The sequence below is a fragment of the Schistocerca serialis genome, chromosome 4 (genome assembly GCF_023864345.2).
Source record: "Schistocerca serialis cubense isolate TAMUIC-IGC-003099 chromosome 4, iqSchSeri2.2, whole genome shotgun sequence".
Taxonomy (NCBI): domain Eukaryota; kingdom Metazoa; phylum Arthropoda; class Insecta; order Orthoptera; family Acrididae; genus Schistocerca; species Schistocerca serialis.
In genome coordinates this window covers 607,170,051-607,184,967 of record NC_064641.1, presented here as the reverse complement: position 1 = coordinate 607,184,967, position 14,917 = coordinate 607,170,051, and the positions used below count along the sequence as shown (strand labels likewise).

Below are 14,917 nucleotides of genomic sequence, written 5' to 3'. Positions count from 1 at the left end.
TAGTCTGTCACCACTCTCATCCCCTGTCCCAAGCCCTTATTCTCCCGTAACCTTTTCCTTTACTCCTTCCCTACAACTGCGTTCCAGTTCCCCATGACTACTAGATTTCCGTCCCTCCTTCCGTACTGTATTCCCCTTTCACTATCCTCATATACTATCTTTATCTCTTCATCTTCAGCTTGCGACGTCGGCATGTATGCGTGCACTGTTGTTGTCGGTGTTGGTTCGCTGTTGATTCTGGTAAGAACAAACATATCACCGAACTGTTCAAAGTACCACACTCTGAGGCCCACCTTCCTGATCGTTACGAATCCTACTCCCATTATACCATTTTCCGCTGCTGTTGATGTTACCCTATACTCATCTGACCAGATATCGTTATCTTCTTTCCATTTCACCTCACTGACGCCCTACTATAGTTAGACTGAGCATTTGCATGTCCCTTTTTCAGGTTTTCTAGCTTCCCTACCATGTTCAAACTTCTGACATTTCATGCCCCAACTAGTAGGACGTTACCCTTTCTTTGGTTATTCAATATTTTTCTCATTTTCACCTCCCCCTTGACAGTTCCCTCCCAAAGATTCGAATGTGGAACTATTCCGGAATCTTTTGCCGATGGAGAGATCATGATGACACCTTTTCATTTACAAGCCATATGTCCTGGGGATACATTTTATGTGCCGTAAATGCAGTGGTTCCCGTTGCCTTCTGCATCCTCATCCGTTTAACATTGCTGATTCTTCCGCCTTTAGGACCAGTTTCCCACCCGAAGGACAAGAGAGTGCCCTGAACGTCTGTCCGCTCCTGTGCTCCCTTTCACAAGGTCGTTGGCAGAATGAGGGTAACGAAGCCGGGACCGTCGACATTTCGATTACTGATCAATGACGCTACACATTTAACTTGTGTGCACTGTTTATGCTCTACACATGCGTTATTATAAGGGAGTCTATTGACGATTCTTCACCCTTTGCTAGAACTCTTCATAACACAAGGATGCAATTTCGAGGGAGTGACGACGAGCACGCGAACATTCTATAATATAATTGTGCAAGCTAGAAGAAACGCAGAGTAAGATTATCACTAAAGAATAGTTCACACAACGAAACTCAGATTTTTGGCAACTCATCATTTTCACCGACTGAAAATTTTTGTGAACAAGGATACATAACATCAGTTGCCATTATTAGTCTTTTAGCGATATTTGAAACTAAACCACAATTCTTAATATAGATGGTATAAACCTCTACAGAGATTTGTACATCACACTGTTTTAACAATAATATCATTGATACTTTGCGTATAAAAAGAAGTCTGTGAGAGGTACAACTTAACCGCCACTAAAACTAAATGCGCAGGCTATATACTAGACTTAAACTGAATCTGTAAATGTGATATATGTGAAAAATAAGCATTTACTTATTTATATGATTTTTTTTGTCCTTTACGATGAAGACCATAAAAGGTGTGGAAAACAAGCTTACATTCCACTTGCTGTTACAAAGATTACTGCTTCAAGTACAATCGCAGAAATCAATCAAACCTGTGTATTACTTCCAAAGACTTTGAGTAAGCAAAGAGATCACATGTATCATGGATAGAGTATCAATTACTTCAGTGATAGGTGTTAAAATAATGTTTCGTATTTCCTTTCAGGTACTACGGCCAGGACCACCACACCCCACACAAAAAAATGGTTCAAATGGCTCTGAGCACTATGGGACTTAACATCTGTGGTCATCAGTCCCCTAGAACTTAGAACTACTTAAACCTAACTAACCTAAGGACATCACACACATCCATGCCCGAGGCAGGATTCGAACCTGCGACCGTAGCAGTCGCGCGGTTCCGGACTGAGCGCCTAGAACCGCTAGACCACCGCGGCCGGCATATCCCACACACAAATTGCGAGGTTCTCATCATGATTATGACATGCGGGGACTCAGTTCCCATACGTGGAACATATTGTGTGTTCGTAACGCCGGAAATGCATATCGTCCAATTTTCATCTATTGTACTATAATTTTTTTTCCTTATTTTGTTACCTGAAGATATGACATCTCTGTGTCTTTATATATTGTTATTGTTTTACTATATATATATATGTATATATATATATATATATATATATATATATATATATATATATATATATATATATATATATATACAGGGTAAGTCACCTAACATTACCGCTGGATATATTTCGTAAACCACATCAAATACTGACGAATCGATTCCACAGACCGAACGTGAGGAGAGGCGCTAGTGTAATTGTTTAACACAAACCATAAAAAAATGCACGGAAGTATGTTTTTTAACACAAACTTACGTTTTTTTAAATGGAACCACGTCAGTTTTGTTAGCACATCTAAACATATAAACAAATACGTAATCAGGTCGTTTGTTGCATTGTTAAATGTTAATTACATCCGAAGATATTGTAGCCTAAAGTTGACGCTTGAAACCTCCGACGTTCAGTTGCGTGTTGTAACAAACACGGGCCACGGTCGGCGAGCAGCATCTGCAGGGACATGTTAACGATGACGACCGTGTTTACGAGTGTGGCTGTAGTGCACTGTTGTGGTTTGGTCTAGCTGTCGCAGTGTCCGCATGTAGCGCTTGCTGCTATTGTTATTCTGCATTCGTCTCCGCACGCAGACCAACTGTAGTACACCGTGTTACCAGACGTCTGTGATAGTGTAGTGTTGTAGGAACTGTGACCATGGTGTATTCGAACTCTGAAAAGGCGGAGATGATACTCATCTATGGCGAGTGTCGACGAAATGCAGCTGAAGCCTGCAGGGTGTATGCAGAACGGTGCCCGGACAGAGGGCATCCAACGTTCCGCACATTGCAAAACATCTACCGCCAACTGTATGCAACAGGTATGGTCGTAGCACGCAAACGGGTCCGTAACAGGCCCGTCACAGGAGAAGCGGGTGCAGTTGGTGTGTTAGCTACTGTTGCCATAAACCCACACATGAATACACGGGACATTGCGAGAGCCGGTTGACTGAGTCAAAGTTGTGTCATGCGTATACTGCATCGTCACCACTTTCACCCGTTTCATGTGTCGCTACATCAGCAATTAGATGGTGATGACTTTAATCATCGAGTGTAATTCTGTCAATGGGCATTAACAGAGAATGCGTCGCAGTTCTACCTGTTCACCGATGAACCGGGTTTCACAAACCACGGGGCAGTGAATCTACAGAACATGCATTACTGGTACGTGGACAATCCTCGCTGGCTCAGACAGGTAGAGCGACAGCGACCGTGGACTGTAAACATATGGTGCGGAATCATTGGCGATCACCTCATTGGTCCTCACTTCATTGCAGGGGCCCAGACAGCTGCAACATACATCGCGTTTCTACAGAATGATCTGCCAACGTTGCTCGAAAATGTCCCACTGGAAACGCGTCGACGTATGTGATATTAGCATGATGGTGCACCTGCACATTCCGCAATTAACACTAGGCTGACCCTTGACAGGATGTTCGACGGGCGTTTCATAGGACGTGGAGGACGTATAAATTGGCCAGCCCGTTCTCCTGGTCTTACACCTCTGTACTTCTTTCTGTGGGGTACGTTAAAGGAGAATGTGTACCGTGATGTGCCTACAACCCCAAAGGATTTGAAACAACGCATTGTGGCAGCCCGCGGCGACCTTACACCAGATGTACTGCGGCGTGTACGACATTCATTACGCCAGAGATTGCAATTGTGTGAAGCAAATGATGGCCACCACATTGAATATCTATTGGCCTGACATGTCGGGACACACTCTATTCCACTCCGTAATTGAAAACGGAAACCACGTGTGTACGTGTACCTCACCCCTCATGGTAATGTACATGTGCGTCAGTGAAAAAGACCAATAAAAAGGTGTTAGCATGTAAAAAAATGTGCTGTTCCAGTCTCTTCTGCACCTAAGGTCCATCACCGTTCCCTTTGGATCCCTATGTAATTCGGTGCTCTCCAATACATACGATCGAACAGCGGAGGAGTGGTACTCAAGCGTCAACTCCGGATGTAATTAACATTTTACAATGCAACAAACGGCACTGATTACGTACTTGTTTATATGTTCAGATGCGCTAACAAAACTAAGGGGGTTCAATTTATAAAAACGTAGGTTTGTGTTAAAAAACATACTTCCGTCCATTTTTGTACGGTTTGTATTAACCAATTACACTAGCACCTCTCCTCACGTTCGGTCTGTGGAATCTATTCGTCATTATTTGATGTGGTTTACGAAATATATCCAGCGCTAAAGTTAGGTGACTCACCCTGTATATAGGGTGTTTCAAAAAGGTACGGCCAAACTTTCAGGAAACATTCCTCACACACAAAGAAAGAAAATATGTTATGTGGACTTGTGTCCGCAAACGCTTACTTTCCATGTTAGAGCTCATTTTATTACTTCTCTTCAATCCACATTAATCATGGAATGGAAACACACAGCAACAGAACGTACCTGCGTGACTTCAAACACTTTGTTACAGGAAATGTTCAAAATATCCTCCGTTAGCGAGGATACATGCATCCACCCTCCGTCGCATGGAATCCCTGATGCGCTGATGCAGCCCTGGAGGATGGCGTATTGTATCACAGCCGTCCACAATACGAGCACGAAGAGTCTCTACATTTGGTACCGGGGTTGCGTAGACAAGAGCTTTCAAATGCCCCTATAAATGAAAGTCAAGAGGGTTGAGGTCAGGAGAGCGTGGAGGCCATGGAATTGGTCCGCCTCTACTAATCCATCGGTCAATGAATCTGTTGTTAAGAAGCGTACGAACACTTCAGCTGAAATGTGCAGGAGCTCCATCGTGCATGAACCACATGTTGTGTCGTACTTGTAAAGTCACATGTTCTAGCAGCACAGGTAGAGTATCCCGTATGAAATCATGATAGCGTGCTCCATTGAACTTAGGTGGAAGAATAGGTGAAAGAACATGGGGCCCAATCAAGACATCACCAACAACGCCTGCCCAAACGTTCACAGAATATCTGTGTTGATGGCGTGATTGCACAATTGCGTGCGTATTCTCGTCAGCCCACACATGTTGATTGTGAAAATTTACAATTTGATCACGTTGGAATGAAGCCTCATCCGTAAAGAGAACCTTTGCACTGAAATGAGGATTGACACATTGTTGGATGAACCATTCACAGAAGTGTACCCATGGAGGCCAATCAGCTGCTGATAGTGCCTGCACACGCCGTACATGGTACGGAAACAACTGGTTCTCCCGTAGCACTCTCCATACTGTGACGTGGTCAACGTTACCTTGTACAGCACCAACTTCTCTGACGCTGAAATTAGCGTTATCGTCAACTGCACGAAGAATTGCCTCGTCCATTGCAGGTCTTCCCCAGCCGCGAGTCATAGGCTGGAATGTTCCGTGCTCCCTAAGACGCCGATCAATTGCTTCCGACGTCGTCCTGTTGGGACACCTTCGTTCTGGAAATCTGTCTCGATACAAGCGTACCGCGCAACGGCTATTGCCCCGTGCTAATCCATACATCAAATAGGCATCTGCCAACTCCACATTTGTAAACATTGCACTGACTGCAAAACCAAGTTCGTGATGAACACTAACCTGTTGATGCTACATACTGATGTGCTTGATGATAGTACTGTAGAGCAATGAGTCGCATGTCAACACAAGCAGCGAAGTCAACATTACTACCTTCCTTCAATTGGGCCAACTGGCGATGAATCGAGGAAGTACAGTACATACTGACGAAACTAAAATGAGTTCTAACATGGAAATTAAGCGTTTCTGGACACATGTCCACGTAACATCTTTTCTTTATTTGTGTGTGAGGAATGTTTCCTGAAAGTCTGGCCGTACCTTTTTGTAACACCCTATATATATATATATATATATATATATATATATATATATATATATATATATATATATAATTGTTTTGTAAATACTATTTGTATTTTTACACTGGGTCTTGCCTAGGGAAAACTGAGCTATCGAACGATTACATCGATAGGTCGTGTGAAGAATCAAAGTGTGTAGGGTCTTTGGTAGGGTTAACTCTGCCACATGGACCGCGGACAGAGAGAGTATGGCTGGAGTAGGGCGGTGGAGGAGGTGTGTTGAGTGACGCTCCCGCGAGTTGCTGCGCTTTCGGTGTTCGGCAGCATGTAATTGCGCTCGAATTGCTATGATAGTTTCTGATACGGTGTCGCGGACGGGAAGCTTTAGCTGGCGCAAGTCAATAGCCCGTTTCGCCTGGTGACCGTGTCGAGAAGAAGGCGCGCCAACATCCAGCTTCTGCAACAGCGACGGCCGACAATGAGTGACTGTCGCCACCTCCTCGATCGACGACTTCAAACCTTCAATCAACCAACAAGGAAGACTGGAAGCACGTAAACTTTTCGAACTGTATGGCTGACCTCAGCTTTTCAAACTGTTAAATTTTTCTCACTAAATTACAGCAACATAGCAAGAACTTTTGTTGCTCATTGTCCCAATTGAATTACCAAGTAGGGCCCCTTCCTTTTCCGGAATGAACTCGAGTGTCGTTGAAATTCAGACGCCAGCATTAAAGTAATATCATTCCTTTGCACTGCTTTAATTTCAAAGTTCAGTTGAAGTATTCAGAGCTGGCTACATTATTTAGATTACACAAGCACAAATTAAGAGTGCGATTTTTGTTACCATATTTTACCTTCCCTGTGACTGCAGCTCAGCTTGGTACGTACCAAATTTTACTATTATTAATCGTTCAGAATCATTTAATTCAAGTTCAAAGTTAAATCTCTTATTTCTAAATTGCGTATATTCAAGTAGCTTTTGAACTGATTGTTGAGGTAGCCCAATACTAACCTTATGTTTTTGAATTTCGTAGTGCTTCAGAAACAAAGTTCACTATTAATTTCAGTCACTAAATTAACTTTCAATTTTCCGGTTTTATTAATTCTTTTGCAAAATTAAGTCAGAGTGAAGTGAAATTTATTACTTCTGACAAACATTCAGTTTCCACACAACACGCGTCATTCTTCAGTTGCCACGCTTTTAGTGCTAAACGTATGTGCATTAACCTTTCATTTTCAGTTATTATACTAGTTATCCATGGGACCGGCGACAGTAATTTTCCCCAAACCTCAAATATCTAATTAACGCCAATAAATTGTCAACGTAACGACCGCACATTTACTTTCTTTATTAACTTTACCCCGTTTCAAAATAAATTTCCACTAATTTCATTTACATTTTTCCTTTCATTTAGATGTAACCCTTTCCTCCCCCTTTATCAACAGATTAACTTCGGTGACGATTGCTTTTCCCAAATTTCCATTAGGTACACGCGGTTTGATTTTTCACTGTCATTAAGGTCGATAAGTGAGGGGGAGGTTACACGTGGCGACCTGGTGTCAGGACAAGCTTCGGATTTGACGTCGTTCTGGACATGAATTTTGCATTGCGTAAATCTCGTAACAAAGTACTGGTTACGAAATGGTCGCTATGTCAGCGAGAATAAGTAGTGTGAGGAATCCTAATTAGGGTTGAGATTTGGCATTCATATTGAAAATTGGTAAAATGAGTGAAGGCAACAATTACCAGAATTTGGTAGACTTGGGTACGGAACAATCGGTCGAACAGTGGGAAACGCGCACCGCGGATCCCATTGTTCAGGGGCACGAAAGACGCGACCGCCGAAACGCAACAAAGAGCAGAAATGGAATTCCAAACTTTAGAAAATGTTTCGGAATCGGAAGTGAAAATCAAATCTGAACCCCTTGATGACGAATACGGGGGGACAATTAAAGAGGAAGCCGGTACGGAAGTGAAACTGGTAGTTTCCGGGAATTTAACTGATTTATTGATTGTTTTGATTAACGAAATCAAGAGTCAATCGGCAGAAATTATAGCTCTGTCTGCCAAGCAAGAAGGTTAGTCTGAAAAAATTGACAGGAAGCTAGACACTCAGAACAAAGCTATTAATGTTGTGGACAACAATGTTGGAGTTGTTAACAAAAGCTGATAAAATCAAAGGAGATATTGTTGCAGTTAATACCGAAATTGCTAAGGGAAATAATAGGCGTTCAGGCGGAAATTGCGGGCATAAAAATATCGTTTGGATTCCGAAACTAGCAGAATCGAGAAAAGTGTAGGAGAAGCAGTTGCTCCGATCATCGAGAATAAGGTGACGGAACAAATTCAATTAGTGAAAAAAGAGGATCAACAAAAGGTGGAAACTTTAAAGGCTTTAGTGTCCGAAGTAGATACTAAAGTGAGGAAGCAGGCTAATACCTGCGAAGAGAAAAAGAGGGGAGTGGAAACGCTTGCGACAACCACTTGCCAAGTAATTACGAGAGTGTCAGAAATAGAAAAGAAACTTGATGAAAAACAGAGCCATGTGCCAATCTGTGCACATAGTTCGGAATTGTTGAGGAAAGAGGAGCGGTTAGACCCCTGGAAAATTGGCGGTATTCACACGACGGATTTCATTAAAAATTGTGAAAGAGTTTTACCCAGATCATGGACTAATGAGAGAAAAATTAATGCGGCTATTGACGTGTTGGCTGGTGATGCCAAGCGTTGGGGCTTATACCTCAACATCACGAATCTGACTTCCGACGAGTTTAAAAAATTTTTTCTGGCTGAATAGTGGTAGAGCAAAAACACAAAGTGTCTGGCGCGAATTTGCCGTATCGAGGCCTTTCGATGCGAATTCGCGTGGCTCGATGAAGGAGTTTAGTGAGGGCTCGATCCGCAAGTTGGAATATTTGCGTGATCGCCGCACGGAATCCGAAATAGTCTGGGAACTCTACAAAAAGCTTCCAGATGATACATAACGCTACGTAGGAAGCAATTACAAGACAATCAATGATTTCCTGGAAAGAGTTGAGGACGAGGACAATTGGCGCAATAATCGCGACAGTGGTAGAGGCCGTGGTAACAACAACGGGAACCACAACCACAACAACGACAACCATGGGAATAATGCATACCGCAACCATGGCGGCAATAATAATAATAATGGTTCGGACTGTAATAACAATCGGTACAAAGCAAATAATAACAGGATTGACAGAAACTATTATCATACTAACGTGATACGGGCTTCGCAGAATAGTAATAACGCCAGAGGTTGTGATCAGCCGCCTCAGCAGCATCCGGGGAGCGGATCTGCTGGGACGAGACAGGGAAACAATTAGCCGCGCCGGTGAGGGGCCGACCGGGCGTGTGGAAATTTTGGCGGCCCAATAATAGGAGAACACCCAGGTGTCGTCGTCCTGGCGTCGCGTCTCTGTGCGGCCTGTTTATTCTACCCGCCACCACCAACCTGTCTCCATCGGTGTGCTCTCGTTTTATTCTCGATAATGTAGTGTCCCCCCCCCCCCCCCCCCCATGAACCATTGACCTTGCCGTTGGTGGGGAGGCTTGCGTGCCTCAGCGATACAGATAGCCGTACCGTAGGTGCAACCACAACGGAGGGGTATCTGTTGAGAGGCGAGACAAATGTGTGGTTCCTGAAGAGGGGCAGCAGCGTTTTCAGTAGTTGCAGGGGCAACAGTCTGTTTGTTTTACTGACCTGGCCCTGTAACACAAACCAAAACGGCCTTGCTGTGCTGGTACTGCGAACGGTTGAAAGCAAGGGGAAACTACAGGTGTAATTTTTCCGAGGACATGCAGCTTTACTGTATGGTGAATGATGATGGCGTCCTCTTGGGTAAAATATGCTGGAGGTAAAATAGTCCCCCATTCGGATCTCTGGGCGGGGACTACTCAAGAGGACGTCGTTATCAGCAGAAAGAAAACTGGCGTTCTACAGATCGGAGCGTGGAATGTCAGATCCCTTAATCGGGCAGGTAGTTTAGAAAATCTAAAAAGGGAAATGGATAGGTTAAAGTTAGATATAGTGGGAATTAGTGATGTTCGGTGGCAGGAGGAACAAGACTTTTGGTCAGGCGAATACAGGGTTATAAATACAAAGTCAAATAGGGGTAATGCAGGAGTAGGTTTAATAATGAATAAAAAAATTGGAATGCGGGTAAGCTACTACAAACAGCATAGTGAAGGCATTATTGTGGCCAAGATAGACACGAAGCCCACGCCTACTACAGTAGTACAAGTTTATAGGCCGACTAGTTCTGCAGATGACGAAGAAATTGAGGATATGTATGATGAAATAAAAGAAATTATTCAGATAGTGAAGGGAGACGAAATGTTAATTGTCATGGGTGACTGGAGTGTGTGTGTGATTGGAATTCCGTAGTAGGAAAAGGGAGAGAAGGAAACGTAGTAGGTGAATATGGATTGGGGCTAAGAAATGAAAGAGGAAGCAGCCTGGTAGGATTTTGCACAGAACACAACTTAATCATAGCTAACACTGGGTTCAAGAATCTTAAAAGAAGGTTGTACACATGGAAGAAGCCTGGAGATACTGACAGATTTCAGATAGATTATATAATGGTAAGACAGAGATTTAGTCACCGGGATTTAAATTGTAAGACATTTCCAGGGGCAGATGTGGACTCAGACCACAATCTATTGCTTATGAACTGTAGATTAAAACTGAAGAAACTGCAGAAAAGTGGGAATATAAGGAGATGGGACCTGGATAAACTGACTAAACCAGAGGTTGTACGGAGTTTCAGGGAGAGAGTAAGGGAGCAAATGGCAGGAATGGGGGAAAGAAATACAGTAGAAGAAGAATGGGTAGCTTTGACGGATGAAGTAGTGAAGGCAGCAGTGGATCCAGTAGGTAAAAAGACGAGGGCTAGTAAAAATCCTTGGGGAACAGAAGAAATATTGAATTTAATTGATGAAAGGAGAAAATATAAAAATGCAGTAAATGAAGCAGGCAAATAGGAATACCAACATCTCAAAAAGGAGATCGACAGGAAGTGGAAAATGGCTAAGCAGGGATGGCTAGAGGATAAATGTAAGGATGTAGAGGCTTATCTCACTAGGGGTAAGATAGATACTGCCTACAGGAAAATTAAAGAGACCTTTGGAGAAAGGAGAACCACTTGTATGAATATCAAGAGCTCAGATAGAAACCCAGTTCCAAGCAAAGAAGGGAAAGCAGAAAGGTGGAAGGAGTATATAGAGGGTCTATACAAGGGCGATGTACGTGAGGACAATGTTATGGAAATGGAAGAGGATGTAGATGAAGATGAAATGGGAGATACGATACTGCGTGAAAAGTTTGACAGAGCACTGAAAGACTTGAGTCGAAACAAGGCCCCGGTAGTAGATATCATTCCATTAGAACTACTGACGGCCTTGGGAGAGCCAGTCCTGACAAAACTCTACCATCTGGTGAGCAAGATGTATGAGACAGGCGAAATACCCTCAGACTTAAAGAAGAGTATAATAATTCCAATCCCAAAGAAAGCAGGTGTTGACAGATGTGAAAATTACCGAACTATCAGTTTAATAAGTCACGGCTGCAAAATATTAACGCGAATTCTTTACAGACGAATGGAAAAACTAGTAGAAACCGAAATATTGGAACACATGAGGCAATACTGACCCTACGACTAATCTTAGAAGCTAGATTAAGGAAAGGCAAACCTACGTTTCTAGCATTTGTAGACTTAGAGAAAGCTTTTGACAATGTTGACTTTAATACTCTCTTTCAAATTCTGAAGGTGGCAGGGGTAAAAAATAGGGAGCGAAAGGCTATTTACAATTTGTATAGAAACCAAATGGCAGTTATAAGAGTTGAGGGGCATGAAAGGAAAGCAGTGGTTGGGAAGGGAGTGAGACAGGGTTGTAGCCTCTCCCCGATGTTATTCAATCTGTATAAGAGCAAGCAGTGAAGGAATCAAAAGAAAAATTCGGAGTAGGTATTAAAGTCCGTGGAGAAGAAATATAAACTTTGAGGTTCGCCGAAGACATTGTAATTCTGTCAGAGACAGCAAAGGACTTGGAAGAGCAGTTGAACGGAATGGGTAGTGTCTTGAAAGGAGGATATAAGATGAACATCAACAAAAGCAAAACGAGGATAATGGAATGTAGTCGAATTAAGTCGGGTGATGCTGTGGGTATTAGATTAGGAAATGAGACACTTAAAGTAGTAAAGGAGTTTTGCTATTTGGGGAGCAAAATAACTGATGATGGTCGAAGTAGAGAGGATATAAAATGTAGAGTGGCAATGGGAAGGAAAGCATTTCTGAAGAAGAGAAATTTGTTAATATCGAGTATAGATTTAAGTGGCAGGAAGTCGTTTCTGAAAGTATTTGTATGGAAGTGAAACATGGACGATAAATAGTTTAGACAAGAAGAGAATAGAAGCTTTCGAAATGTGGTGCTACAGAAGAATGCTGAAGATTAGATGGGTGGGTCACATAACTAATGAGGAGGTATTGAATAGGATTGGAGAGAAGAGAAGTTTGTGGCACAACTTGACTAGAAGAAGGGATCGGTTGGTAGGACATGTTCTGAGGCATCAAGGGATCACCAATTTAGTATTGGAGGGCAGCGTGAACAATAAAAATCGTAGAGGGAGACCAAGAGATGAATACACCAAGCAGATTCAGAAGGATGTAGGTTGCAGTAGGTACTGGGAGATGAAGAAGCTTGCAGAGGATAGAGAAGCATGGAGAGCTGCATCAAACCAGTCACAGGACTGAAGATCACAACAACAACAACAAAGTTGTGTCCCACGCGGTGCTGAGTTGAAGCCACTATCCCGATTGACCAGGTTACCACTGATCCGTATCTCCACTGCCTCTTAGAGTCCGAGAAACCTTTCGCTCTAGACTGTCTCTTGGTTTCTTCAAATTGAAACGTGTGTTCTTCACTTAGGCAGTGCTTCACTACCGCGGACACTTCGCCTGAAGATGGCAAGTGAGAAACTGGCTGGAACGTTGCTGCAGAACAACGCATTGACTCGGCTGTCAATCCGAGAAGATTTTATCATCAAGATTCGCCGAGAAAGTCTGCATTCTCATGTGCTACTGAAATGGTAGTCCACTTTAGAAACATGACTGCCTCAAACGGACATTGTTCACTTTGTGTAACCTGTTCCTGGTATATAACCCTGCCGTAATGTTGTATGGATTAACGTTTCGGCCACTGCTGTTAGTGAAGTTTCTCAGGCTATTGTTTCGTATCCACCTAAGTTTTATTGGAGGTGAGAACGATCACGATGCCATACATTCCCGTGTAGCATGGCCGATATGCGTACTGTATAATTTTAATATTACAATGGTACATTCTGCTTCTAGAAACACACAATGAAATGTAATATACGGAAGCAATGAAACACGTAAAAGCTCCATCACTTGAGTACCGTATTAATATAGCAGGTATCTAAAACAGTAGGAGACAAGAAATTTTCAAGAAACTTCTGGGAAAGAAAGTCCAGAATGCGAAAAAATGTACTACTGCTTTCAGCTACAGTGAACTTTTATCATACAGGGAGTAGTCGTATGTGATTCATAAATGGTGAGCCGCATACAGTAAACAATCTTAGGAGACGAAGAGTGTATTGTTTCTACGATAATATGCCCTTATCGTAGCAAGTAATTAGTGGAATTTTTTGCACTTCGTTTGCTACCAGTGAATGTTCACAATAGTTGTATCCCGATGGTAAATGATTTAGGATGTAGCCCCTGTTGTATGGCGTGTTTCTAGTGATACTGCCATTGCCCTGCGTGGAAGGTAATGGGCTGGAATCCTATCGTCGGATTGGGTCGTGTGTCGGAAGACTGGGATACTTTCTCAGTCACTCCTGCTCTGGGCTGTTCCCTGTCTCCAACTAAGATACAGGACCCACAAAACCCCAACAGCTGACATAAACTGTATTTCAAGACTATGGCGAAAAAACAACAAGCAGCTTCACAGTCAGCACAGTATCCCACTTTGAAGGTGCCACATAGAGAGTATGTTCAGCAGATATCCATCTAAAAAAAAGCATTACTGGCGGATGAAGACTAAGTTCCGAAACTGCACGCGACTGTGACCTATCAAAACTTAAATTGTTGATTCTCAGTCCAGCGTCCAGTTTAATCAAGAAACCAGATATTTTCATAACAATATAATGAAAGTAAAAGCTTATATCGGGAAAAAAATTGAGACTTGCTGTTCTGAGGAGCATTGTTAGGACACGACATTCGAACGCTCTAACGTCTCTGGGGATACCTCTTCCTGTCAACGTCATATTCATTCTTTCCACACAGTCTTGCAATTTACTTTAGTTATCAGAGAAATGTTATGCAGAAATTACTTACCTGACTGGCGTATCGATCTGCAAAAGTCTTTTATTGCCCGTCTTGCTGGTACACGCCTCAATAAATGCTTGTTGCTCCATATTACCGTACAAAACTCCAAGTTAGATACCTTCACCACCACGTACGGTTCTTGCTTGATGCGGATCAGTGTTGGCTGTGTAACACTGTCGATATCTACCACATAATGAAAGTATGTTTCTGGAGGCACATTAGGAACTACATTAGTAGCGGGGTCCGGTATATAGCTTAGATACACGCCAGTAGCGGTCCCATACGCCACGGCTTGCAGTAGCACCACAACCAGAAGCGCACCAGTCCGAAACGCACATTTCAGCTTGATCTGTTCTGCAGCCATAGTGCCAGTGAGTATTGACTTTAGGCTTCTTCTTATAGCGCTCCTGAAAGCTTTGGGGCAGAGGTTATCCCTCACGGAAAAGTTGTGTACTTATTTTCGCAGAAGCGGGAGATAATACACCAGCTGTGGCTCAAGATACACGATACCATACGGTTATTCGTCGAAATCGTTTGTATATGCTCCTAATATTATACATAAATGATTTCTTGTTGTAACATAGTATGTTATAATACGTACATTCGGCGATCTCGCTTCCTTTACACACATTGGGCTAAATTTTCGTTTGCAAGGCCGGCCGATGTGGCCGTGCGGTTAAAGGCGCTGCAGCCTAGAACCGCAGGACC

The 14,917-nt window shown here is 42.9% G+C and overlaps 1 protein-coding gene across 14 annotated transcripts in view; it reads right to left on the bottom strand.

Moving 5' to 3' along the window:
* LOC126475417 (uncharacterized) overlaps window positions 1-14,592 on the bottom strand; it is a 164,070-nt gene extending 149,478 nt beyond the window's left edge. For all 14 annotated transcript variants that reach the window (XR_007586726.1, XR_007586728.1, XR_007586727.1 and 11 more), the window contains exon 1: window positions 14,219-14,592. Coding sequence is in view for 11 of the 14 variants with exons in the window: in XM_050103257.1 (XP_049959214.1) it covers window positions 14,219-14,573 (355 nt within the window). In the remaining 3 variants the exon portion in view is untranslated. The remainder of the gene's footprint in view (window positions 1-14,218) is intronic.
* Window positions 14,593-14,917: the final 325 nt, after the last annotated feature.